Raw genomic sequence first — 27827 nt, 5'->3', positions numbered from 1 at the left:
GTCAAGTCTCAAGTCTTTGAGGGGCAAGTTCAAGTCAATTCTCAAGTCTTTTGCCAGAAGTCCAAGTCAAGTCTCAAGTCTCTGGCCATCTGGTCTGGTAAGGGATAATGTATAGAACACCGGTCATTATCGGGAGAATAAGGCTTATTTACAATAATGATCGCGGACGTTCTATGCATTATTCTGCTTATTATACGGCTACTTGCCAAAACAAGAAAAGTAACTTCACACTCTGTGTCTTTTTACAATTGATTTGTTACCAGCATTCGTAGTGTTGATCAGCAGAGATATAGTCAGCCAAAGACGTTGACGTTGCTTAGCAACCAAGGATGCTGGGGTTGATAAGTTACCGGACTACTTGCGGAGTAATACGACTGACGGCAAAAAATCCACTTTCCTTAACAGCGGTCATTGTATGCTTAGCAATATGCTTCCAAAAAAAATTCACTGCTGGAAGTTTTGAAGGCCCATGCAAGTGAACGGAGCGTTCCGCAGCATTAAGAAGAGCCGTGTAATAAATAACGATAGTCACATACATTATTCGATATTCTACGTGACTCAGACTATTCAACTATTCGGCGATCGTTGCCCATCCCTAATACAAATACACCAATGAACTTAGATTTAAAGCTATAATTGCATGACTTGACGAGTCTCGAAGCTCGAGTCCGAGTCAAGTCTGAAGTCTTTTGGGTGGAGTCACAAGTCAAGCCTGAAGTCGCCGTTTGTGCGACTTTAGTGCGACTCGAGTCCGAGTCTCAGACTCGAATCCCCATCTCTATTGTGTGTGTTTGTGCTTTAGTATTACGTTCTTAACTACCCCCCAGAACGGAAGTCTCCTGATGAGTGGGTCTCAATTTCCCATCAGGCAGAAATGTTGCCCGGATAGCCAGATAACAAGGACCTTAACAGCTTCATTAAGGCGTCAGCATTGTAGAGGTACTGTCTGAAAGAACCGCTCCCAAAAGTTTGTACTTCCTCAAATTCCGAACTCCGTAGCCCCCTAGCCAGGAGGGACACAGACTCCTCCACCCACTATTTTCTCATTTTCTGAGGCTCAATGCACACCTTGATAACAACTAGAACTAAATTACAGATACCAGTTGTGCGTCTCTGAATAGTGAATTTGTTGGTCTGGTTCGTCTGCCCTACCCTGAGCCACGTGATGCAGCTGTTTCATGAGGTTGAAGTCTGGGAGATAAGCCTTATATAACTACCAGCGTTAACTCAATATTAAAACACAAACCATAATAGCACATATAACCTGGACCCACAGGGAGAGTGTTGCTTTTATTTTTTTATTTTTTTATTTAAAGACTGTGTAGAAAATTACCAGCATCAGGACAAGTCAAGTAAACAGTTTTTACATATCTCTTACTCCCAGTCTGGTTGTGCACCGGCCATTGGTCTGTGTTTTGTCATATATTCTGTTTTCAATTATTTAAAAAAAAACACATCAACGCATTTGAATTACAGCGCATGAATGCCCCCAAAGCCAGAGTGTGGAACTTGAACCGTTATTGAACTGTGTCCGTGGGGGCAGTGCCAGCTGCCAGGGGAGGAGCCAGGTGTTGGGGAAGGAGAGGAGAGGACATCTTGTAAAGGAAATACAACTTACGGTAATAATAAGGGAATCATTTTGGAAAAAAATGTCTAAGAAACAGAAACCACAAAAAGGTGAGTAAAAAAGCACAACTTTGAGAGTAGTCAAATCCTGTTTACAGTTATGGAATAACAAAAGTAATGGTATTGCTCAATACATATAGCTTCTTGTCTGCGTCTAGGAATGGCCTCTGAAAACACTTCCTGGTCTGAGGAGAACTTTTCATGTTCCATCTGCCTGGATGTGTTCAGCAGTCCAGTTACCACGCCATGTGGACACAACTTCTGCAGAACCTGTATTACTACGTTTTGGGATGAACAAGTCCAGCACAAATAACCTGTTTGCAATGACCTTTTCAACGCAAGACCTGATTTACGGGTCAATATCCTCTTATCAGAGATGATTGATCGGTTTGGAACTTCTGTACGAGTAAAAGAGCAGCCTTGTGTTGGACCAGCAGAAGTTCCCTGTGACGTCTGTACTGGGACCCAGCTGAAGGCTTTGAAGTCCTGCCTAGAGTGTTTCATGTCTTTCTGTCAAACCCACCTGGAGCCACATCAGAGAGTTGCAGTCCTGAAGAAACATCGGCTGGTCGAGCCTATGGACCGTCTGGAAGACAGGATGTGTAAGAAACACGACCGACTTCTGGAGCTCTTCTGCCAGACTGAACAGGTGTGTGTGTGTCAGTTCTGCACAGAGAAAGACCACTGGTCCCATCCTGTTGTACCTTTAAAGGAGGAATATGAAGTGAAGATGGCCCAGCTGGGAAAGATGGAGGCTGAAGTTCAGCAGATGATCCAGGAGAGACAAAGAAATATTCAGGAGATTAAAGACACAGCTAAACGCAACAAAGCCAATGCAGACAGAGAGATTGCCGATGGTCTGCAGGTCCTCACCGCTCTGATGCGCTCCATTGAAAAGTGCCAGGAGGACCTTAACCAAATGGTTAATGAGAGACTGAAATCCACAACGAAACAAGCTGTAGGCCACATCAGAGAGCTGGAGCAGGAGGTAGAAGCTCTGACCAATAGAAGCTCAGAGATGAAGCAGCTCTCACACACTAAAGACCACCTCCACTTCCTCCAGGCCTTCAGATCCCTGAAGAATCCTCCACCCGCCAGGGACTGGACAACGGTGGAGGTCCGTCCTCCGTCATACGTAGGGACCTTGAGGAGATCCCTGGATCAGCTGGAGGAGACACTGAACATGGAAATGAAGAAGCTGTGTGATGCTGAACTGAAGAGGGCCCAGCAGTATGAAGTAGATGTGACTCTGGATCCCGATACAGCTCATCCCAGTCTCATCCTGTCTAATGATGGGAAACAAGTACATGATGGAGGTGTAGGGAAGAAACTCCAAGACAACCCGAAGAGATTTACAAAGTATGTATATGTTCTCACGAGGCAGAACTTCTCTTCATGGATATTTTACTTTGAGGTCCAGGTCAAAGACAAGACTGCATGGCGTTTGGGAGTGGCCAGAGAGTCCATCGACAGAAAAGGTCTGATCATAGTGAGCCCTGAGAAGGGTTACTGGACACTTTACTACGACGAGGATGGGATGGTGTTTAATGGTAACACTGCTTTCCGTCTCCCTCTGAGAGCTGAGCTCCAGAAGGTGGGGGTGTTTGTTGATTATGATGAGGGTCTGGTCTCCTTCTATGATGTGGAAGCCAGGGTTCATATCTACTCTGCTACTGGCTGTAACTTTAGAGAGCCTCTCTATCCATTCCTCTGTCCATGTGATCATGAGGGTGGTACAAACTCTGCCCCCCTGATCATCTCACCTGTCCAGTAAAACAGACCTAAGAGCTTTGTTTGATAATAAAATAATCAAACAACCAAAACAACTAATGTTGTTCCCTGAATTAGAATCTCTACTATCTGAGATCTGAGTGAACTGCATTATTGTTGTAAGAAAATAACTCTGACTATTATAAAATATAACCCATTGTAAATTATTACATTACAGTATATACCTACTTCGTAGTTTTTTTCTCATGTTTTTTTTAATGGTTAACTGCTATACAATTGTTTATGGTAGCAATTATGTATAACTAGTTTCTGGGATTAATTTGCATCATAATAATCAAATCATTGCTTTACCTCTGAATCATGAATGAAGACACAATAAAATGTATGATACGGATTTAAATACAAATGGAAAAAAAGCTAATGAGTCAATGACTTTTAATATCCACCATATACAACATCCCAACATGTGTTCCACTTCCACACTTACACAAAGTTCACAGTGACTACATGTAAAGATGCCCCTCATGTGTGTGAGTACCGTGACTTTCTCTTGTCAGCTCTCCTCTCCATCCTCTCCTCTTAGTTTCTCCTCTCTCCTTCCTCTCTCTTCTCTTCCTCCTCTCCCCTATCTCTGCTCTCCTCTCTAGCTCATCCAGGATTGTGTTAATTATTGTTTTGCATACACATTACACGTGTTTACAAATAACCATAGGCAATATGAGGATTTATTGGGGCAAATATTGTGTATTGTGTGTATTGGGGCAAAGTGCTTTACCGCTAATGTAGCCTTTTTTAAGACGGCAAACAATTATTTTGCTCCAATGATCCATGGTTCAGCTCTACCCTCAAAGGACAGTGAATATAGACTACTTTACTTTCCGCACTAAATGCTATTTTCTTCCAGGTATTTCTCACTACAATAAACGTAACTTGATTCAAACATATACGGCGATCAAAACAACGTAACACTCGGGGGGCTTGCAGCGGGGGAACTAGATGCTTTATAGGGTGGTCAGGGGGAGGCCCAGGTATCTTCAGTGGGTCCATAGACCGTGATAGAAGTGAGTGTGGAACCCTAACCTGTCATCTAAGGAGCATGAATTAATCCTCTGATGGCTGATTATAGAGGTAGAAGGGATAATTCACTGAGACTAGAGTTCTTCAATGTGGCAGCTAGTGTGGTCCACTAGGGTCACTACACTGTAATTATTCAACATACTCTGAATAGCCAGTGTCTCTGCCCCCACCTCATTTCTTTCTTACACAGCGTCTCACTCACACACACACACCCACACACACACACACACGCCACTGGTTAAATGTGCCCTGCTCAATGGTTTAGTGATCGCTTCAGGATGAAAGCATCGTGTAGTGGGGCCCTAGCTTTAGACGGGGCGCCACACTGAGGTAACTGGACAGAAGAGACAGATTCAAACTCTAAAACCTGCTTCATTCTGTGTTGCTTTTATTCATTTGTTTGTTTGTTTGGGCGTCCCCACGGTGATCGCCGTGACAACGCTGAGCATCGGCGCCAGGAACTCGCTGCCCAAGGTGGCGTCCGGCGTCGCCATGGGCCGGTTCATCAGCGCGTGCCACGCCGGCCTTCGTCTTCTCGGCGCTCCTCGAGCTCGCCACCGTCGACCAGTGACCAAGCGGAGCTGGGACCGGGGCGACAGGGAAGCACCGGAGCCCGAGCAACCGAAGGTGACAATACTACCATCATCCGTCACCATGGAGACCGGCTGTTGAGTCATTTAGCAGACGCTTTGATCGAAAAATAACTTTGTTGATTCAGTTAAAAACAAAAAAAATAAGGTTTACACTGACATGTGATTACATATTCATTAGAGTGTCTGTGGATAGCTGACGTAATTCTAGGGTTTAGGTATTATTTCTTCCTCCCTCTTATCTCCTCCTTCCTTCTCCTGTTTCCTTCCTCCTCCCTCCCTCACCGCCTCCTCCCTCCCCCTACCGATCCTTTAATTTTTTCCTCACCCTTCCTTCCACCTTCAAATCCACCCTTACTCCTCCCCTTCCTCATCCTACCACTCTTGTCCCTCAACATCTCCACTCACACCCTTCATCCTCTTCTTCCTCTCCTCCTCCTCTTCCTCCTCCTCTCCCTCCTCCTCTCCCTCCTCCTCTACCTCCTCCTTCTCCTCATCTACCTCCTCCTCCACCTCCTCCTCCTCCCCCTCCCCCTCCTCCTCTACCCCCTCCTCCTCCTTCATCCTCCTCCTCCTCCTCCTCCCCCTCCCCCTCCATCCTCCTCCTCCTCCTCCTCCTCAGAAACGGGCCCCCATGGTGCTCGCCAAGAAGCCCAACAACGTGTGCTCGGCCGGAACTAATTTTATAATTAATTTATTCATATTTTTTGCCAATAATGTCTGGATAGTGTCCTTGTGTTTCTTTGTGTCCTTGTGTTTCTGTGTGTGTGTGTGTGTGTGTGTGTGACACACACACACACACACACACACACACACACACACACGTATGTTATACTTAAAAGGAACAAGTAGGTTACAAATTAATGAAGTCTTTTGGCATGTAGCATATAAAATATATATTCAACGGTCCCAAACTGCATTTGTCACAGACCTTGAGACTAAGGGTTAGGGTTAAAGCTTCACGTTCGTGTAAGCATGGGTAGCACTAGGCTACTGACTTTAGTGGCTTAACCTTACTACATCTGTTCTGAAATTTAACACGATTCAAGATGTTCATTTTAGCGCAACTGGACTATTACATTTTCTTGATTTTGCTTGTAATTCCGATTCACGTACCCGTGGTCAGAGAGCGATTGAGAAAGCAGAGTAGCAACAGTCCATTTAGCATTTAGTTTCCAGGCAACTTCTTCTGATGAGGCAGGAGCTGACCACACAACCATGCTACTTTTAAGACTAAGCCGAACACAAAGTATCACATAAATTAAAGAATAACAAATGAAAGTATTTTTTTAGACAAGAATATGTGTGTGTGTGTGTGTGTGTGTGTGTCCAACTTGAAAAGCAACAAAGTGAAGGAACAGGGATGAATATTGTATATAAGTGTTGACAAGAGAGGAATACGGTCAGGAAAGGAGACAATTAAAAAAGCAATACAAGTAAAATGGACCACTGGTTATAAAACCCTGCAGCAAATGCAGATTCCACTGCCTAACATCTGCACACTGCAAAGGAGTAGGCGCCAGGTAAAGCTGGACCCAGTGTTTGAGATGCCAGATATATCAGGCTGAGGTTTGTGGAACCAAAAACAAGTGGGAACAAGGACTAAGAACAACAAAGCAAACATACAGTAAGTGAACAAGAACAGCAAAGTAGAGCCAGGGGGTATCAATAAATAAAACAATGTTAGTCATGTGTGGAACAAGAACAACAAATGTGTCAACAGGTGTGCGTGTACGTCTAACTTGTAAAACAAGAACAAAGTGAAGGAACAGGGAGGAATATTATAAGTTATTAATAAACAAAGAAAATACTCCACAAACATCAGGCTGAGGTTAAGGATAGCAAAGTGCATCAGGTCGAAAGGAAGGACAACAATCGCAGCAGTCGCCGCCGCCACCACCACCACCATCACCACCAACAGCCGTCGCCAGCACAAGCCGCCACCACTAGCAGCAGAAGGCGACACCACCATCCTTCGCCACCACCAGCCAGCTCAAGCAGCCATCGCCTCAAGCAGCAGCGACCTGCAGCAGCAGTGTTATCCGGCACCAGCCAGCTCAAGCAGCCATCGCCTCAAGCAGCAGCGACCTGCTGCAGCAGCCATCAGCATCCACCATCAGCAGCATCCACCTTCAGCAGCATCCACCTTCAGCAGCATCCACCATCAGCAGCATCCACCATCAGCAGCATCCACCATCATCCGCATACACATAACCGCTATGTCAGTGACACAATTAGGCCTAGGCATTTTTTATTCATACTATAGCTGTGAGAATTGTTCAGAAAAATCACCTCCATAGTCGCCCTGGAGTCACCGGCCGACAGTCTCCTGCAAGAATCAGGGAAACCTATTATAGGACATTCTGTCCAGAAATTAAACATTTAGAAGAGTACGTGACACTTTGCTTTGATAGTTATATACCTCAGAGTGGAGATTGATTGTCGGCAGCTCCTCCAAACTAATGTTTGTACCTTCAACCAAAATGACAATTAATTTACACTCAAATCATTTCACAACAATTTGATTAGCAAGACAATTATTGAAGTCCATTGCCAATACATGAATACATACTCATTACAGAGGCCTTGGAAGTCGAGGCAGTGGGGTCAGAGGACGCCCCCCCTTCCACTCCTACCATCATCGGCCGACCTTCGTTATAGGCGAGAGCCAGCTCCTCCGAAGTGGTGAAGGGCGGGGGAGCGGTCCTCCTCCCAGTCGTATTAAATTTGTTTTTTTTGTTTGCTGCAGGTAATCAACATGTGACTAAAGGTTGGAGCCTAGGCCATTGCAAATCATACAGGCTAGATTCACCTGAAATTATTCAAAGGGATGCTTACAACTTACCACATTGAATATTATTTTAATATTTATTTTTGACTTGGCCCCATGTTCGTAGGAGCGTGCTGGCACCACATCTATGGGGGTAAAAGGCATGATGATGATACATGATATTTTTAGACAATATGCAGAATCTTTTCACTTACGAATGAACACGGACGGCTATTTTTTGCCAGCACGCTACCCTAGCCATATTATGGGCAACCGTGTTCCCCTTGGCTGTGATTTGGACCTTGAATTCCTCGTAGGAATTCATAATAATACACCACACACGCACGATTCACATTGCATAAGGGGGAGTCAAATGACGTGATAAACACACCTTTTCTGTGAACGCGCATTGAACCTAAAGCGGAAAACCTGGTTAGACTAATTTAATCTAGAGTGAGTGTCGTGGAACCATTTAACTCTGACTGCGAGTTGCGTCTCTGTCGAACCAGGTTTTCCCCAAGAAAAGCTGGGTATGTTCAGTGAGGTTAGTGCTATACTCCCCTCACATGTTTCCTTTGTATTTACCAACGATGTGAACGTTTCCTAATATTTTACTGTTAGAAGAGTCAGAGAAATAAGTTCTTTATCACACAGACATAAATTACTAAAATGAAAACCGAGCAAAACAAAGCGAATCAAAAGCAGAAAAGTGTTTAATCCTGATGAAAAGAAAAACTAAAAGCAGAAATTTCGACACATACCGGACAGAGGTCTCAATCAAAGCGCCCCGTTCCCCTATGTGAAAGCCCCCCATTGCCCGTGTGCTTGAGCATGTGCACACTCAAATTGCTTGGGTCTCTGTAGCTGGCGTTGCAATGCACTAACAGGCAGGGCTTCTAACCGGAGTGAGTCCTCATGTGGATCTTCAGGGTGCCTTTGTGACTGAAGCGCATCGTGCATTGGTCACACTTGTAGGGCTTCTCCCCAGAGTGAGTACTCATGTGGATATTCAGGTTGTTTGTCCGACTGAAGCGCTTTGTGCATTGGTCACACTTGTAGGGCTTCTCGCCGGAGTGAGTTCTCATGTGGCTATTCAGGTAGTCTTTCTGACAGAAAGACTTCGTGCATTGGTCACACTTGTAGGGCTTCACCCCGGAGTGAATCATCATGTGGCGCTTCAGCCGGCCTTTCAGACTGAACCGCTTCGTGCATTGGTCACACTTGTAGGGCTTCTCGCCGGAGTGAGTCCTCATTTGGACGATCATATTGGCATTGTTGGGAATAACCTTGCCACACAAGACATCGGCCCGGCCCTTGCGGAAGCCCTGATGCCCAGTCAGCTCCTCAAGGTGGACAAGCCTCACGCTGCAGATCAGGCTCTTGGCCACGCTGTGGTCAGCGGACAGCGAGCTCAAGGCCTCCAGTTCTGACACGGCAAAGAGGGTGTCATGGCCGTCCACCGCCAGTGGGCCCTCCCCTTCTCCGTTAATGCTCAGGATGCGCAGCTCCCCGCTGTGACTTGACATGTGGGAGGAGCCAGGGGCGTCAACACGCACACTCTCCGAGGTGGCGCTGCGCTGCGTGCTGCAGTCTCTGATGTCATTGTCTTCTTCTGAGAGGAAAACAGAGAAAGAGAGAAAGTAATGATTTGAATTAATCATTTTCACAAAGGTATACAGTATGTACTTTGTACACACTTGTGTATAGGAAGAATTATATTTTGACATTCTTTCTAACTTCTATTTGTTGATTATGCATTTTCCTTGTCGCCCTTTTGATGGTCAAGGGTTAAAGGCTCCTACTGAGAAGGCAGATTAGAGTACATTCTCAGTTGATCAAGGTTGTTTTCTTGCATAGATGCAATGTGTATTACTAACCTACGGCGGGCATGCCTCCACCAATATCCTCTTCAACCTTGATTGAAATGGTGTCTGGGGTCTCCGGCTTTCCACATAACGAAGGAAACACACACAAAAGACATTCTTTCATTTGCACAGAATAGTTGTTAATCCCCAATTACGATAGACTGGGTTCCCCCAACCTGCTCTGACGGCGATTTGAATTCGCCCTTCATAAGGGTCTGGAGAAGAGCAATTCATATCTTTCTGATTCTGATACGTTTTTGGAGAAGCTGAGACCGTTTTTTGAGACCAAAATTGTACCGGGGGCGAAACTTGTACTGCCTACGTAAGCTGCGTTTGAAATTTCCAAACCTGCCTGGCAACGGACGAACGATGACGTAGGAAGGTTCATGAATATTCACAAACATTCGCGCTCATTCATTGAGCGTCGCAAGACGAAATAACATTAAAGGGACTCTTACCTTTGTTGCATTTTTACACTTTTTTTGGATAAGGTTAAATTGGTATTAATAAGGTAATAACACTCTAATATGCAAGACAGACCCACCAGGAGTAAAAACAAACAATTATTTTACTCTCATAATATTTAGTGAAAACTTCAACCAATAAAATTCTTCGGACCGAATGACCTTATTGGCCGACAGACCTGTCTGTTTGCTGCATGGATATATAAGGTTTTCCGTCTGCTTCTTGTGGCACATTCGGGCCCGCGTCATCAAGGCGCGTCCTCAACTAGAGGGTTTGTTTTGATTCCACGGCAGACGGTAGCGAGTAGCGTAGCGACTGACGATGGCAGACCAAAGTGGTCCACGGCGTACTGAAACTGCACCATTCAGTCCGATTAGGGGACTCATCTCGGACTCAGACTCACAGAGTTACCCTCCTCTGGAGCCTCAGGAAGACCTCCAGACTGTTGGCCACCAACTGCACCATTCAGTCCGACAAGGGGACCCGATTCGGCCTCAGAAGCCAAGTGGTCCCGCTCCCCTGGATGATTCTCAGGACCTCCAGACCGTTGGCAACCAACCGCACCACTCAGTCTGATTAGGGGACCCGTTTCGGACTCAGACGCGACGTTGTCCCGCTACTCTGGAGCTACCGGAAGACCTCCAGACCGTTGGCACCCAACCGCACCACTCAGTCCGATTACGGGACCCATTTCGGACTCAGACGCGACGTTGTCCCGCTACTCTGGAGCTACAGGAAGACCTCCAGAACGTTGGCACCCAACCGCACCACTCAGTCCGATTACGGGACCCATTTCGGACAACAGACGCAACGTTGTCCCGCTACTCTGGAGCTACAGGAAGACCTCCAGAACGTTGGCACCCAACCACACCACTCAGTCCGATTAGGGGACCCATTTCGGACTCAGACGCTACGTTGTCCCGCTACTCTGTTTGTAATGCTCATACACCTTTCTTATACTCAGTGGGACCACTGTCCTTCAACATGGGGCCTCAAAACGGTATCGCACGAAGCCCATAAAATTACAGTGAGCCACCTGCTAAATTTCTTGTTTACTAGACCCCTGGTAGATATTATGACCCCTGGGAGTCTAAACATAACCCATGGGAGTCTAAACATAACCCATGGGAGTCTAGAACTTTTGTACTGTAGCGACCCTGGGACAGTTAAATAGTTTGTGTGTTATGTGTTACATTATATTTCGTTGTCCGCTATGCCAGTTGTTCTATGTGTATGTATTGTAATGTTCTTCTTGTCAATCAGCGTGGGGGCGAATCATTAGGTCAGCTGGGGGAGGGCCTTGGAAGAACAGGAGGGTGGGGGCCTGCACGCGAGTGAGACCGTGTTGGGGGTTGCCGGGGTAACCGGGGTTTGTTTTGTGTCGGTTTTCTGCCGTTGGTTACAATGTTACGGGTTTCAGTGACCTGGTTTTGGTTCATTAAAACTACCTTCAACTACTAATGACTCGACATCATTATGTCACCGGCGAGGTTGTTACAGTACTCGCGGGATGATTTGAATGTGCTGTAATTCTCAAATGCAACAACGGTCAGAGTCCCTTTAAGCAGATAACACTTATTTTACAAATGACATTTATTAGCGTTGCTAACTTTATAATTGTATTGTATTTAATTGTTTAATGGCATTTAGCTAGTAAACTGAGTGTATTAACACAAGCTAGCTAGACTATGATACACTTTAAAACACTCAGTTTACTAGCTAAATTCAATACAATACAAATATAAAGTAAAAAAAAAATGTTGTCTGTATTATGTTATTTCTTGTTTGGCAACATGAGCGCGAAGCATCGGACAATCGTGTCGAACGATGACGTAATGTTTCGAACGCGAATTACGTAGGTGGTACAATTTTCACCCCCGGTACAATTTTGGTGCGACAGCGCCAATCAACTAGTTGGCTACTCCCCCTGGCACCCTATTGGCTGGTTCAACACAATGACGACAGGGAAGCGACAGCAAGCAGCCATTTGCATACAGAATCAGTTGAACTAGGCCCGTTGATCAAGCCTCTTGTGCTGAAGAAAATGACAGCAGCTTCCCTATACCAACAACCTGGAAATAGCCAGGCTACACGTACGACTCATTAAATCATAGAGGTGTGAGCTTTCTAAGGTTGTGTGCTGGAGTTTTAACAGAGGAAGCCTCTCTTTTGGATGCTGAATAAGAAGATGATTTCCAACCTGCACACTCAGATCCTCACGGTAGACCAGCCGCTCGCCGCGCTCCAGGCTCTTGGCCGCGCTGTGGTCCGCAGACAGCGAGTTCAGGGCCTCCACTTCTGACGCGGTGAAGAGGGTGTCATGGCCGTCCACCGCCAGTGGGCCCTCCCCTTTACCGTAGACGCTCAGGATCTTCAGCTCCCCGCTGTGATTGGACATGTGGGAGGAGCCAGGGGCGTCCACACCCTGACTCTCCGAGGTGGAGCCGCGCTGCGTGCTGCGGTCTCCAAAGGCATCACAGTCTTCTGCAGAGGGAGGAAAAAAAGACCAAGTAATTGTTTTGATGCACTGTTTACATAAAAGGAGGAAGTGTGTATTTGTACACATGAAATAAACTATTTAAATGTATGTTTATTAGGGCTGTAACGATATGCATATCGAAACCGGAATCATGACACTCAAAACCACAAACCTGTCTCGCGGTGTGAGAAGGCAGAAGCACGATACGCCCTTTCTAACTCTCCGGTCAAATTGTCAGATGGAAATTTGATAATAACCTGTCTAAATAATAGTCTGCTGACACCGCTCCTCTTAACGATGCCGTAAATCTGCGATGAGATGCCCTCTCTGCGATGACCGCTCTCCGTGGCTACGGAGGATTGCATTTCTCCACAGCCTGCGAAGTCCTCATATGCGATATGAACGACATTTATCCAGAGTGGGACAAATGCGAAAAAATAGCCTGTGTGATCCTGTCTCTATTGTTTTGTGTGCTTTGAACGGCAGTCGTCTGCTTATAGGTCGGAATGAAGACTGCGGTCAAGTGAGCCGCCATTCGTTCATCCGCGGTTAAGCCAGCCGTCACACAAAATCTTCGTGCGCCTTTACTCTAAACATCCTTTGGTTGGTATCTCGCATCGTTTTCAAAATAAAAGCCTTCACCTACGTGCGTAGATATATAGAACACTAGCTGTCTTACGGCGGCGTCTAGAATGTCCGCACTTGCGGACATCTCGCCAGTCAGCTGCTCACCCATAACATTGTGTTGGTAGTGGTACATGTACTTTTTAAATAACCATAACTTGCTACATTTTCAAACGGTTTACCAACGGTTTGGTTTCTTACAAACATTATTAACGTGGTTATAATATTGTACCTATTTTAGAACATTTAAACTTTTTAAAAAATCGAACATAATTATTCATCAGTATCAAGTATACAGTGCCGTAACTACAGCTCTGATGTTTATAACAAAACAAACTGTTTGAAAATGTAGCAAGGTGGTTATGGTTATTTAAAAAGTGCATGTACCGCCAGGGCCGTTGCACCAAATCCTGGGCCCCTATACTATAGCTACTGATGGGCCCCCCTGCGCTAAGTTGTTGAGGGGGGGGGGGGGGGGGGGGGGGGGGTACGGAGCGATTGTTGACGGGGGGGGGGGGGGTATGGAGCGATTGTTGACGGGGGGGGGGGTATGGAGCGATTGTTGACGGGGGGGGGGGGTGGGAAGGGGAAAGACGTGGCCGATAGGGAAAAAAAATATTTTTCTTTTTTTTTTTTGGTCATGGGCCCCCCCTCTGCCTTGGGCCCCCCCACAACTGTCCCCTTTGTCCCCGCAGTCCGTCGGCCCTGTGTACCACTACCAAGTCAACACAGTGTTATGGGTGAGCAGCTGACGGTGGCAAGTTGGCCGCCAGTGCGGACCTTCGAATCCATTGACCAGCAGAATATGCATGCGTACGTTTTTCAAATGACATTTTCTCTAAATCTATAAAGTAAAATCAAATGGTTCCTTGTGTACAAGTAGTCGGTACACCAGTTAGTATGGTCATATCAGTCAGTGCCTGAACTTATGTGAAATTCTATCTATAGCTCACTTCAAAGTGCTGACATAATGCAATTTGCAAAGGCGAGAATGTGCAATGTGTACGTTTTTCAAATGAACATTTCTCTAAATCTATACTGTAAAATCACATAGTTCCTTGTGTACAAGTAGTCAGCACACTGGTTAATATGGTCATATCAACCAGTGCCTGAACTTATGTGAAACTGTCTATAGCTCCCTTCAAAGTGCTGACATAATGCAATTTGCAAAGACAAGAATATGCATGTGTACGTTTTTCAAATGAAAATTTCTCAAAATCTATACAGTAAAATCACATAGTTCCTTGTGTACAAGTAGTCAGCACAGCGTTTAATATAGTCATATCAGTCAGTGCCTGAACTTATGTGAAATTCTGTCTATAGCTCACTTCAAAGTGCTGACATAATGCAATTTTGCAAAGGCGAGAATATGCATGTGTGGGCTTTAATTTCTCGCCTTTGCAAATTGCATTATGTCAGCACTTTGAAGGGAGCTATAGATATAATTTCAGATAAGTTCAGGCACTGGTTGATATGAACATATTAACCGGTGTGCTGACTACTTGTACACAAGGAACCATTTGATTTTACTGTATAGATTTAGAGCAAATGTCATTTGAAAAACTTTCACATGCATATTCTCGCCTTTGCAATATTGCATTATGTCAGCACTTTGAAGTGAGCTATAGACCGAATTTCACATAAGTTCAGGCACTGACTGATATGACCATATTAACCGCTCTGCTGACTACTTGTACACAAGGAACTATGTGATTTTACTGTATAGATTTTGAGAAATGTTCATTTGAAAAACGTACACATTGCACATTCTCGCCTTTGCAAATTGCATTATGTCAGCACTTTGAAGTGAGCTATAGATAGAATTTCACATAAGTTCAGGCACTGACTGATATGACCATATTAACCGCTGTGCTGACTACTTGTACACAAGGAACTATGTGATTTTACTGTATAGATTTTGAGAAATGTTCATTTGAAAAACGTACACATGCATATTCTCGACTTTGCAAATTGCATTATGTCAGCACTTTGAAGTGAGCTATAGACAGAATTCCACATAAGTTCAGGCACTGACTGATATTACCATATTAACCGCTGTGCTGACTACTTGTACACAAGGAACTATGTTATTTTACTGTATAGATTTTGAGAAATTTTCATTTGAAAAACGTACACATGCATATTCTCGCCTTTGCAAAATTGCATTATGTCAGCACTTTGAAGTGAGCTATAGACCGAATTTCACATGAGTTCAGGCACTGACTGATATGACCATACTAACTGGTGTACCGACTACTTGTACACAAGGAACCATTTGATTTTACTGTATAGATTTAGAGAAAATGTCATTTGAAAAACGTACGCATGCATATTCTGCTGGTCAATGGATTCGAAGGTCCGCACTGGCGGCCAACTTGCCACCGTCAGCTGCTCACCCATAACACTGTGTTGACTTGGTAGTGGTACACAGGGCCGACGGACTGCGGGGACAAAGGGGACAGTTGTGGGGGGGCCCAAAGCAGAGGGGGGGCCCATGACCAAAAATAAAAATAATAATATTTTTTTACCCTATCGGCCACGTCTTTCCCCTTCCCACCCCCCCCCCCCCCCCCCCCCCCCCCCCGTCAACAATCGCTCCATACCCCCCCCCCCCCCCCCCCCGTCAACAATAGCTTTAAGCTACATAGCCTAATAAGAATCCATAATAGGATATTTGACTAAACCACCAAACTAGTTGAGGGTTTTTGCCTACCTGCAAGCATCCTCCAACTGCAATCTTTGGTTATTTATTTATTAATGTAGCGATACATTAATAGTATTCTTTCTGTTCAAATCTGATCAGTGTTCCAAAATATTTTTTATCAAATGTTAAATTAAGTTTATTGTTACATAAGTGTTGTTTAAATAAAAGGCTTTTTAGATTAAAAAAAATCGTGGGAAGTATCGAATAGTGGGTCAAAAATCTTGATACAAACCAAATCGTGAGTTGGTTTATTGTTACAGCCCTAACGTTCATGTAACATTGAGGCCGAGGGTTTAAAATGTGTACTGCAGACAAAGATTCAGAGTTTTGGAGAGGGATGTCTCCTCCAGCACCCTCCCCCCTAGACTCAAAGCTCAAGCGGAGGCCAGGTGGAGGACACTGAACGAACACCAGCGCAAAATGATCTGAGCACAACATGCGAGAGAAACACAATTATTCTATTTTGACAATAGCAAGCGACAACGTGTCCTTCCCTGTAAGCTGATCAGTTAACATAACAGGGCGCTGGTCATGATGCTTTTCCAAAGAGGACCAGGCTTTTCAGCGCAGTTAGAATCGAGTACATTCTCAGTGGATCCAGGATGTTTGCTTGCATGGATGCAATGTGTATTACTAACCTACAGCGGGCATGCCTCCACCAATATCCTCTTCAACCTTGATTGAAATGGTGTCCAGGGTCTGCTGCTTTCCACATGAAGAAGGAAACACACACAAGACATTATTTAATTTGCACAGAATAGTTTTTAATCCCCACTTACAACTCATTAAATCATAAAGGTGTATGCTTTATAAGGGTGTGTGCTGGAGTTGTAACAGAGGAAGCCTCTCTTTTGGATGCTGAATAAGAAGATTATTTCCAACCTGCACACGCAGCTCCTCGTGGCAGACCAGCCGCTCGCCGCGCTCCAGGCTCTTGGCCGCGCTGTGGTCCGCAGACAGCGAGTTCAGGGCCTCCATTTCCGACACGGTGAAGAGGGTTTCATGGCCGTCCACCGCCAGTGGGCCCTCCCCTTTACCGTAGACGCTCAGGATCCGCAGCTCCCCGCTGTGACTGGACATGTGGGAGGAGCCAGGGGCGTCCACACCCAGACTCTCCGAGGTGGCGCCGCGCTGCGTGCTACGGTCTCCAAAGGCTTCGCAGACACAGAGGGTTTAAAATGTATAATGCAGACAAAGATTCACAGTTTTGGAGAGGGATGTCGCCTCCAGCACCCTCCCCCCTAGACTCAAAGCTCAAGCGGCAACGGTAAGCTGATCAGCTAACATTTATACATTTTGAATTCATTGATGTTTGAGAATAATAAACAGCTCATGTGGCATCTGTCCTGAAAACCTTCTGGGCTCTTGACTGATTCCATCTTTGAAATGCAACTCCCAAGTTTGACTCGTGTTTAACAGGGCGCTGGTCATGATGCTTTTCCAAAGAGCTTTTTAGCGCAGTTAGAGTCTAGCATCAGCCTAGAATCTATGCTGCCTAGAATCTACTACATCAAGTAAATGTACTCAGGGTGGAAAGTACATGCCTTCACTTGTAAAGTGGGACCGCAAAGTCGTTAAGGATAGCCGTGTGTTTCCTATGTGTTTCCAGGTGGTCTGTATGGCAGGCAACATCCCTTGAGAGAAGCTGCTGAATGTAAGCACTTGATGAGCTGGCCTGTGTAGAGACAACAAGGTCCAATTAGTACTCAATTTACTTTGTATGCATTCCAGGTGCAAGTTGTAAGAAGACATAAGATAAGCATGTTTAGTGAATTATATTAGCCTAATACTTAAAATTAGATCTATGAAATTATCAGATGAATTTATATAATGTATTTGTTTGCATATTTCGTTTGTCTGAAAAGTTCATCTCATCATCTCAATAGAATTACATCAAGCTCTGCAGAAATCTGCTAATAACCCATTGATTTGAATCAAGTGGGATGGGGAAAATATGAGTGGGCCCTGGAATGGCAGTCCAACCCGCAACTCACTACCTGTGAACTCGTACCAGATCGATGTATAACATTATGCTGCATCCGGGGACACATTTTAGACCGTAAGTTACGAGCTGTAACGGCGGTCATTATTATTATCAACCTTTATTTACCCAGGCAAGCAAATTAAAAACAAAATTCTTGCTTTCAAGTGCAGCCTGAAAAGAGCTAATTCGCTCTTTAAGGGGTGGAGGAGGGGAGTGCTCAAAGTGAAAACAAGGTGATGGTAGAGGGTTGTGAAAACGCTACAACTACTGCGGTCACGTAGCTGGAAAAAGACAGTTGTATTCATTTGTAGAAGGGTGAGCAGACATTCTTAAAGATTCGGGACATTCCCTTGGTATCTAAGCAGCAGAGATCAGTGCCTGTACCCCCTTTGCCCATTCTCGTGTGATCCCCCTGGTTTGCAGAGGTGCACGCTCAGTCAGAACGGTTATCCAAATAACAAAGAAGTGTACAACACTCATTACAGTGTGTGTATTCACACACATACCTGATGCCATCTACCTTTACATTAGAGACAGTAACTGGGCTGGTAGCTGTAGAGCTAATGCTAGGGTAACAAGGTAACCATATACAGTAAAGCAACACAATGATATAGCGGCAGTTGACTTACTTGTCCGAGGTTTGTAGCTGAGCCGAGGAGAGTTGGTAGTGATCCGGACTCCTTTTCCAGACGTTCAGCAAGTCCAGCTTTGTATTGGACAAAGTTGAGGAAGTCGGTGAAATGTTTGGCGCGTTTCCAGAGAAAATAGTCTCGGATGAAGGAACTAAACATAGACTTTTGTGATAATTTGTACATCCCAACACTGAGCAACTGCCATGCTTGCAAGCTATGATGTCTCTCGAGGAAAGAACTGTGTGTATGCTGAGCCCACGCGGTCGTAGCTCCTTTTCTCATGGGCGGTCGGGACAAATTCTCTGGGCGGGCAAAGCAGGGAAAGGGGAGGTAACCTTTCTTCTTCTTCTTGGTGTTTTACGGCGGTTGGCATCCACAACTTGGTTCATTACCGCCCTCTTCTGATCCAGTTAATGAATCAAAACAAAAAATATCCAAACACTCACTCATTCACACATTCTTTCTACTCTATATCCTATCATATAACCCTGTTTCTCTCAAAAAGCCAAACAATACTTTTATACAATTCCTCTTCATTAATCTTAAAGTATTTTCCAAAGTAAACTCCTGCATACCCAATTCTCTCAATTGATTTTTCATACTTTACCTCTCCGTCCCATAACCACTACAGTTCATTAAAACATGTTCCACTGTCTCCTCTACCTGGCACCCCTTACATAATCCAGTGTGGTGTTGAGCAAGGTACGTTTTATTACTCTGTTTTCTGGGAATAATTGACGCAAGCAGAAACCAGAAAACCAGCCGTTTTTTCGTTTTGACAAGAAAACGAAAATCAAGATTTCAGTTCGTTTATTCGTTTCTACGTTTTGTCAAAAAAACGAAAATCAATATTTCAGTTCGTTTATTCGTTTTTTGGTTCTTACTGAGCGAAACGAATTTACCACTCAATATCTGGTTTCCGCCGGTGGGCGGGTCCTCTTATTGGCTAGCGTGCTTCATTGCCCTGTGCTCTTCATAATAAAAGTTCTTCCGTTTGATAATGTCGACAAAAATATTACTTTATTATAGACACTAGCAGACACAGAGGACCACACCACCCACAGTCAAGACTGACACGGCTTCAAATAACAATAATAGTGTTCATAATCATTTGACAATGAGAACTTATGAAGTTATGATGACTTCAGTGCAGTTGATGTTTATCCACAGTTAATACATGCAGAATAGACCTGAGGGCTTTACTACGACATCATTGTCCGGCTCTGAATATGCGCTCTGTACGCGTTCACATCAATGGAGCTGCGATCGCGGGCTGCTGATTTCCTCTCAGCCTGAGAGCTATGAGGAATACAAGTGATTACAACACATTTCTGACAGCTGCACATTGCGCAGGGCTCTCCGTGAGACGCACGCAATTCAACCCATGCACACGCTCACACGCCACACAACTTGCGCCGCTATTTGACAGTGGAAGGGTAGGAATCAAATGCGTCCGGGTGAAATTTCAAATCGTCCGGGATTTTAATAAAGCCTCAATACATGTTCACATTTAATTTGCGTTGCGTTCCTCTGGGTCTGTCACAAACTTGTTGGGCTACGCCCTCCCCTACTCAGTTCTGTTCGCTTTGCATTGGTGGAAGTGAGTAGGGGGAGTGGTTAGGTAAAGCCTTCAGATTGGACGGTTTGACTTTAGAGTTACCGTCATGTTTTGTATTATATTTTTTTACCATTATTGTTTTATAGGGACAAACATTAACACATTTCTCCTGCAGGGGATTGATAAAGTTCTATCTATGTAACAGAAGGGAACACTCACTCATACTCCATCAAATATTCATACTCATACTTTGCACACTTTACCACAGCATTGGCCTACTGAATGCCACAGATATATTTTTAAATAAATATAATATATGTTTTGCACGTTTGCAACGTTTAAAAGTTCAGGGAAAGTATATGCCTCTACTGGTGTTGCTTAGACCAATATCCTTTTGAGGCAGTGTTGTTTCTGAATATTAGTGTTAAGGGCCAATAATGCCTACTATCATACATTAGTCACCATGTCTGTGAACAAATTTGTATGCAGTTACATATATCCCCCCCCCCCCACCCCCCCGACAAAATCTCACTCTGAACTCAGTTCAAAAATGGAGAGCCCTGCATTGCGCATCTGTTGACCTTTATCCATTTATAGTAAACAGATAATTTTTTGCTTGATAATTAGATATTTTATATTGTTTTCATATTATTATTTACTGACAGTGATTACAGAATGCGAGTGTGTGTTATATTGAAAGCGAGGCTGGGTCTGCCTATGAATATAGGCTACAGTGAGTTTTTTAAGGTGCTGTACAAGCAAATCATATGAAATGGATCTATAGTAGCCTATAGAAATTTGCCAGCTGTAATACAAAGCAAACTCCTTAAAATGCACATTCATGGAAGTCTTGTATTGTCATCCCCAAATAATGCTGCAATGTAATAATATACATCTTTAAATGCACAATAATGAATCATTACCTTTATTATGACTTATCCAAGATTTTTATTGGCTCCCAGAATGCAGGTCTGTTAGTGACTCCCATTATCTCTAAAAACAGACTGGGAAGTAGAGCATTCAGTTACTGGGCTCCTTTACTGTGGAACCAGCTCTCCCCATGGGTCAGAGAGGCAGACCCCCCCCCCCCCCCCTCACCTTTCGCACCTTGTAGTTTGGCCTTGGCGTCTCGCAGTCTCTCTGCGTTTCCATATATTCTCCACAGCTCCACCCCCAGTCTGAACCAACTGCAATTTTTCCCCTTGGTTTTCCTGGGAGTTTTTACTCAGTCGTTGTGAGGGTTTAAGGGAAGAGGATGTTGTTATGATGCTCATGCTATGTAAAGCCCTTTGAGACAAACTGTTTGTAAAAACGGGCTATAAAAATAAAATTGCCTTGCCTTGCCTAACCCGCTTGGACTGTAATTCATATTCATGCTACTAGTTTGATCATTGACTGACTACATGAATAGAGATTATTATAGAGGTTTTATAGTCAAACGGTATAGGGTATATACCAATTTTTATGTGTTTAGGCCAGTTATGAGATCTAGTTAACATCATTAAAAGTCATTTCCAAACACATTAAAGAAAAGAAAAAAACAAAAGCCAAGAGATTTTGCAGCAGTAGCACACTTTTACTTAAACAGAGTGGGATAGGAATCAGGTTAACAAAACATCTAAGAACATCTAAGCTGTCTAACACATTACCAACGCAACATTGAAACATCATAAAACATCACAAAAAAAACAGCTGGAATACAAAGAGTTTGCTTTGTATTCCAGCTGGCCTGTATAGATCCATTCCAAAACATGTTCCAAGTAGGCTATAGGACAGGGGTACTCAAGTAGAAATGATGAGGGGCCACAATTTTTTTTTTCAGTGACTCAAGGGGCCGGTCGGTATACGTGTGACTGAGGCCGATATATGCTCTGTTTTAGACGTAACGCGTAAGCACGTAAGATACATAACCCCCCCTTGCGCTGTAAAATATCCCCCCTTACGTGCTTAAGTGCGTCGGCCAAAATTCCTGACTATGCGACTGAAACACTACGGCCCTACGCAGCTCGCAAAGACTGTGATTGGCCAGCTAACCACATCCTTTCAGGAGTCTCACATTTCCGGTTTTACAGCATAATAGTGCCATTTTTAAAAGGCTTTGACAGAAGCGAATGAAGAATTTTGAAGAAGGAGAAGAAGAAAACACAAGAACGAATTATGATAATTATAAATATAAACAAGCCAGCGATTTCCACTTCCACGCCCACAGATTCGTTCGTTGCTCCCCCTACTGTTCTGGCGGAGAATCCCCTTACAACACGCGCAATCCTTAAGGAACCTTAAAGGAACCGTAAATCAAAACTTGTCTAAAACAAGTCCCTTGTGTAAATTACGTGCTTACGTCTCTGCGTCTAAAACGACCCTAAATCGGCCTTGACTGCTGCTGAGATGGACTGTCTGCCTCGAGTTTGGGAGGGCTGGAGCGGTCTGTGGGCTGGAGTGCTATCTGTTTATCGTTGCAACCCCCAGCCTCGTATTGAGATCGCGGCGCGCGGTTTCAAAATAAGAGCGCCCAGCATGTTTTTTTTTTTTTTTGTTTTTTTTAAATAATTAAAAAAACTTTTCAAAACAGCTCGAGGGCCATTAATAGACACCCCGCGGGCCACAAAAGGCCCGCGGGCCGCTACTTGAGTATGACTGCTATAGGACAACGCATAATGCATCCTGGAATGAGTGAAGCTTGCCTGCTGACACGTTAAAATGACTGTCACAACTGCCATGAGCAAAACCATTTGTACATAGTGTAGGCTACAGTAGCATATTCGATATTGAATGAAGTAGGTTACTTTACACGCCCTGTCACTGTACAGAGTAGACAATATGATTTGCTTGTACAGCACCTTAAAAAACTCACTGTAGCCTATATTCATAGGCACACTCAGCCTCACTTTCAATATAACACGCACTCGCATTCTGTAAACACCATCAGTAAATAATAATATGAAAACAATATAAAATATCTTTCAACAAGAAAAAAATATTTGCTTACTTTAAATGGATAAAGGTCAACAAATGCGCAATTTTCAGCTGTCAGAAATGTGTTGTGATCACTTGTATTCGGAATTCCTCATAGCTCTCAGGCTGTGAGGAAATCAGCAGCCAGCGCTCGCAGGTCTGCTCTGCATGTATTAACTGTGGCTAAACATCAACTGCACTGAAGTCATCATAACCTCATAAGTTCTCATTTTCAATTGATTATGAATTGTTATTTGAAGCCGTGTCAGTCTTGACTGTGGGTGGTGTGGTCCTCTGTGTCTGCTAGTGTCTATAATACAGTAATATTTTTGTCGACATTCTCAAACGGAAGAACTTTTATTATGAAGAGCACAGGGCAATGAAGCACGCTAGCCAATAAGAGGACCCGCCCACCGGCGGAAACCAGATATTGAGTGGTAAACTCGTTTTGGTAAGAAGAACCAAAAAACGAATAAACGAACTGAAATTTGGATTTTCGTTTTTTTGGACAAAACGAAAAGGGAAAAAAACGGCTGGTTTTTGGTTTCTGCTTGTGTCAATTATTCCCAGAAAACAGAGTAATAAAACGTACCTTGCTCGGTAACCTTTCCCCGTTCTATTATCCTTTTATTGAACATGTTTAAATGGTCACTTTTCATTAATCTTTGTATCGTTAGAAACCAACTTATATTTTTGAACGGTAAAGAACATTTTTCGCTATCTGTGTGCTCATTGTTTTGTAGACCATATCGCCTAACAGCCTACCGGGACTTTCTGGAATGGGTCCTGCAAGGCGAGAGATTGGGCCGAGGCTGTCGTGTCGTTCTACCTACTTGCGTCGTGCAGACCATCCGACTAAAATATCCAGCTCCAGACGGCCAGTAGTGCGGGCACAAAGAAGCTGACGACCCTCAGGAGGAACTATAAGTTTCATGGTTTATACATATTTTTGTTTATATTTCTTGTAATAAATGGTTCAAATTCACGTTGTTGTAGTAGTGTTGCTCCAAGTGTATATTCGAGAAATAATATTATTGGACGACCAACATTTCACAAGCGGAGCTACTAAGCTACTGTTTCCTTAGATGAAAACAATAGGCCCTGTCAGAATAACGGTCATTTTTATTAATTATTATAAGTCTAAATTGCACTATGAGTTAGCTGCCTATCAGTTACCTCCTTCTAAGTCTCTAATGTTGAACTTTGGTGTCGACAAAGCAGGAGATAGGATACATTGTATTTTTTATTCACAAATGAAAGAATTGTGTCATGGGTAGAAAATACATTTGTGAATCCTTCTCTGTGCATTCATTATTAATGAGACTGTTCTGACCCCATAAAGCTAGTTCACATTTGCATTCCTACTGGAGCCATTGAGTCTGATACTAAGGCCAGGCCAATCGACTACTTTGTTGTGTAGATTGTTTTTCCTTGCAGACATGTCCACCTCCCCCATAGTGTATTACCGTTAACTTGGCTGTTAATATGCGAGAGAAAAGGGCCATCTATTCTCACAAGTATGTTTGAATTTGAATAGTGACATGAGGCTGAATTAATTGCCAATAATCTTTTCACGGCAGTCCTTTGCCGTGTCCAACATCTGAACATCTAACCCGTCCAACACAATAACAACGCAACATTAGAACATCATAAGAACTGTTACGTATTTTAAGAATCTAAGCTACCCACACATAGACTCAATGAAGACCAAACATATTAGCCGTAAATACCATACATAGCCACAAGGGGAGCCTTACTGAAGGCTGCAATAGATACTTTATCCACAGAGGGCAGCACCACAGACCAAGCGAGGAAACCGAGGATTACGTCCCACCGGTTTTCTCCAAGTCTTCCGGTCCTCCGAGTCCATAAGAAAGCCTCCACATCTTGAAGACAGGTAGAACTCTCAAGGCTAAGCTAGGATATCGGTGGGTTAGTGTCTTGGATTAGCTAGGAGAACACTCTCGCACGTGCTAAGGCACATCTTCAATCTCTCTTAACTTCAGAGCATCAGTTTACCATACCGAAAATACTTTATACAAATAAAGTATCTCTTTAAAGCTATTCCTTTGGATTCGACCCCTCTTTCCTTGAAGAACATGATAATTGGTTGACCCCGACGTTCGTGGAAAGTCCGGACCGAGACTGGCGACCGCGAGGCCGTTCGGAAAGCAGTACAAGCTACTTACAGGCGCCACAACAAAGGTAAACAGAACCTGTTGTCAATGACTAAACTCTGTATAGTTAGATTAGTAACATTAGGTGAATAGCTTGTACTGCATCCGTCAGGCTGCGGGGACGTGTAATCTCGGACTGGTTTAAATTCATACAGCCGGTTACAAACGGCCTAGAATAAACTAACAGATTGAAATTAAATAACGAGCTCACGAAGTATAAGGGCTAGGAGTGTGTTTTATATGGGTTTGTAGATAGACTATATGCAATCCTGATTAGATCTAAATGTCCGTACCAACGTGGGAGACGTATTACCTGTGGTTATGTGTTATTTATTTGGTGTAGCGCCGAAGTTAAACCGGGGCACCATAAGGTATATTTATTACCGACCATAAACTTCTGAACTCTTACGGCGGGGTGAGGAAAGGTCAGGTCTTTAACGTTAACCTAGCTTAGTTGCATATTAAACCGGAAGCTTGGCCGTAGTTAGCCAAGGAATTCAAATCGAATTGATTCCTCACAGCCCGGTTCATGTAACATCTAAATGTGCAATTTTGGTTAGTATAGAACGCAGCCGTAGAGGTGGACTTACGCAGGAATAACCCATCTGCTATCAAGCGCCTCGCTAACCCGCCGTGGGGACAAACTTGCAGGAATCTCTTACTTCTTATAGAGATCCAATACATGCTTTTGACTAGAGCTACCTGGGTCAAAACTAGTTTGTCTCTACAGCCCTTTGGATGTTACACGTGGTGTACGATTTAAGCGGACCACGCGTCTTGGAAAACGTGCGGTTCCTTTGTTCATACCATCAGTCGTTATAGTCGAACTCCTTTTTTGAAATAGACGCCATTTCTCTAAAGCAACGGGGGGCTCAACTTAAGTGTTACATCCTATCTCTCTCTCCCCCTCTCCCCCCCCCCCCCCCTCCCCCCTCCCCTCTCTCTCCCTCTCCCCCCCCCTCCCCTCTCTCTCCCTCTCCCCCCCCCCTCTCTCTCTCTCTCTCTCTCTCTCTCTCTCTCTCTCTCTCTCTCTCTCTCTCTCTCTCTCTCTCTCTCTCTCTCTCTCTCTCTCTCTCTCTCTCTCTCTCTTGCAAGTCGGTAGGAGATGAATGGTCAGTCTTTGTTAAGACTGCATAACCTCTGACCTAGGCAAAAGCAGATCTCTATCTCTCGGTGCCGGTGCTATCTTGTGGCCTGGTTGCGCAGTCCGGTAGGACTGGAACAACTCGAATAGTTGTTGTACTTTTTCTCCCATACCCTAGAAAACCCCTTTGATAACCCCAAACCCTTCTGTCCCTGTCTCTAAAGATCCGGTCGTCAGACCACCCTCCCCTCCCCATCCTTTTATCCCAATATCCCATATCCTATCGTAAACTCACCCCCCTCTCCCCATCCCTTTGTCTCAATATCCCATATCCTATCGTAAACTCACCCCCCCCTCCCCACCCTTCTGTCCTTGTCCCCACATCCTATTGTATACCCCCTTCACACCCCTTTCATCTCTCTCCGCAGGTCCTGGAGTAAAAGCCCCCCACCCCTTTTTATTTTTTTTCACTTCTCCACCTTATCTCCACCCTCTCCGCAGGTCCTGTTGCAGATCCCTGTCCCCATCCCATTGAATACTGTTTATTGACGGGTACACTCACAGCACGACGTGCGAATAGTGTGTGCTTGGTCATTCAAGTGTTGGATATAGTAATAGGTTATCACAGCCTTTTGTCGTTCAGATAGAAATCAAGAAAAGTTTCTTTATCGATAAATAAGTTGTGAATTCCGAAAAACCCAAACACTCTTAGTACTTCGCAGCCCCTGTGCCGCGACCCCCACCCCCACCTAACCTCCCCCTCTCTCTCTCTCTCTCACTCACTGTCTCTCTCGCTCTCTCTCCCCCGCTCCCTCTTCCTCTTCCCCTCTCTCTCTCTCTCTCTCACTCACTCACTCACTCACTCACTCACTCACTCACTCACTCACTCACTCACTCACTCACTCACTCACTCACTCACTCACTCACTCACTCACTTTGATACTCACTCACTCACTCACTCTCTCTCCACTTTGTTTGTACAGACATATTGCTTTTGGGCAACCAGGAAGGTTGTTCCACAGATTCAATACGGAATATTGAAGAGCAATTAACGTTGTACAATCTTGTAACTCCCAACTCCTCGCTCTTTCTCTCTGTCTGCCTGCCTGTCTAAAGGTAGGCCCTCCCTCACCCTTTAAATTCCTTCCCCATCCTTTAGTCCCTATCTCCCACCCCCCCCCACAGAATAGCTTTGTCTTTAATGCCCCACTGGCGTCGTTTTGAGTACTTGTAGTTAACGATTGTTCATGGTTATGGGTGCGAGGTAAGGTCCTCCACTATCGGTCTCTGTGAAGATCGAGCCCAAAAGAACATTAACGAAAGTTCCAATCTCCTCCTCCACTGTCTTAATGAACCCCATCCCCCACCACCAATCTTCCTCCCTCTAAACCCTCATCATAAAGACCACCCCCTAGCCTCTCCCACGACACATCTCTCTCTGTGTCGCTATTTTTAACGATAACTTTTATTTGTAGTTCCCCTTATCATCCAAGGAACATATAGGAC

At 44.4% G+C, this 27827-nt stretch overlaps 1 protein-coding gene and 1 pseudogene across 1 annotated transcript in view; one reads left to right on the top strand and one right to left on the bottom strand.

Moving 5' to 3' along the window:
- Window positions 1–1786: 1786 nt before the first annotated feature.
- Window positions 1787–3594, top strand: LOC130380316 (zinc finger protein RFP-like; annotated as a pseudogene).
- Window positions 3595–6891: 3297 nt separating this feature from the next.
- Window positions 6892–27827, bottom strand: part of LOC130380327 (zinc finger protein 585A-like) — a 39012-nt gene continuing 18076 nt past the window's right edge. Inside the window, exons 5-12 of the mRNA XM_056587499.1 lie at window positions 16814–17085; window positions 16570–16633; window positions 12325–12608; window positions 9672–9738; window positions 7870–9406; window positions 7597–7767; window positions 7447–7496; window positions 6892–7353 (exon numbers count right to left, since the gene is read on the bottom strand). Coding sequence (XP_056443474.1) covers window positions 8691–9406; window positions 9672–9738; window positions 12325–12608; window positions 16570–16633; window positions 16814–17085 — 1403 coding nt within the window. The 3' untranslated portion in view covers window positions 6892–7353; window positions 7447–7496; window positions 7597–7767; window positions 7870–8690. The remainder of the gene's footprint in view (window positions 7354–7446; window positions 7497–7596; window positions 7768–7869; window positions 9407–9671; window positions 9739–12324; window positions 12609–16569; window positions 16634–16813; window positions 17086–27827) is intronic.

Source organism: Gadus chalcogrammus, chromosome 4 (assembly GCF_026213295.1).
Source record: "Gadus chalcogrammus isolate NIFS_2021 chromosome 4, NIFS_Gcha_1.0, whole genome shotgun sequence".
Taxonomy (NCBI): domain Eukaryota; kingdom Metazoa; phylum Chordata; class Actinopteri; order Gadiformes; family Gadidae; genus Gadus; species Gadus chalcogrammus.
This window is presented reverse-complemented; position numbering and strand designations above follow the sequence as displayed.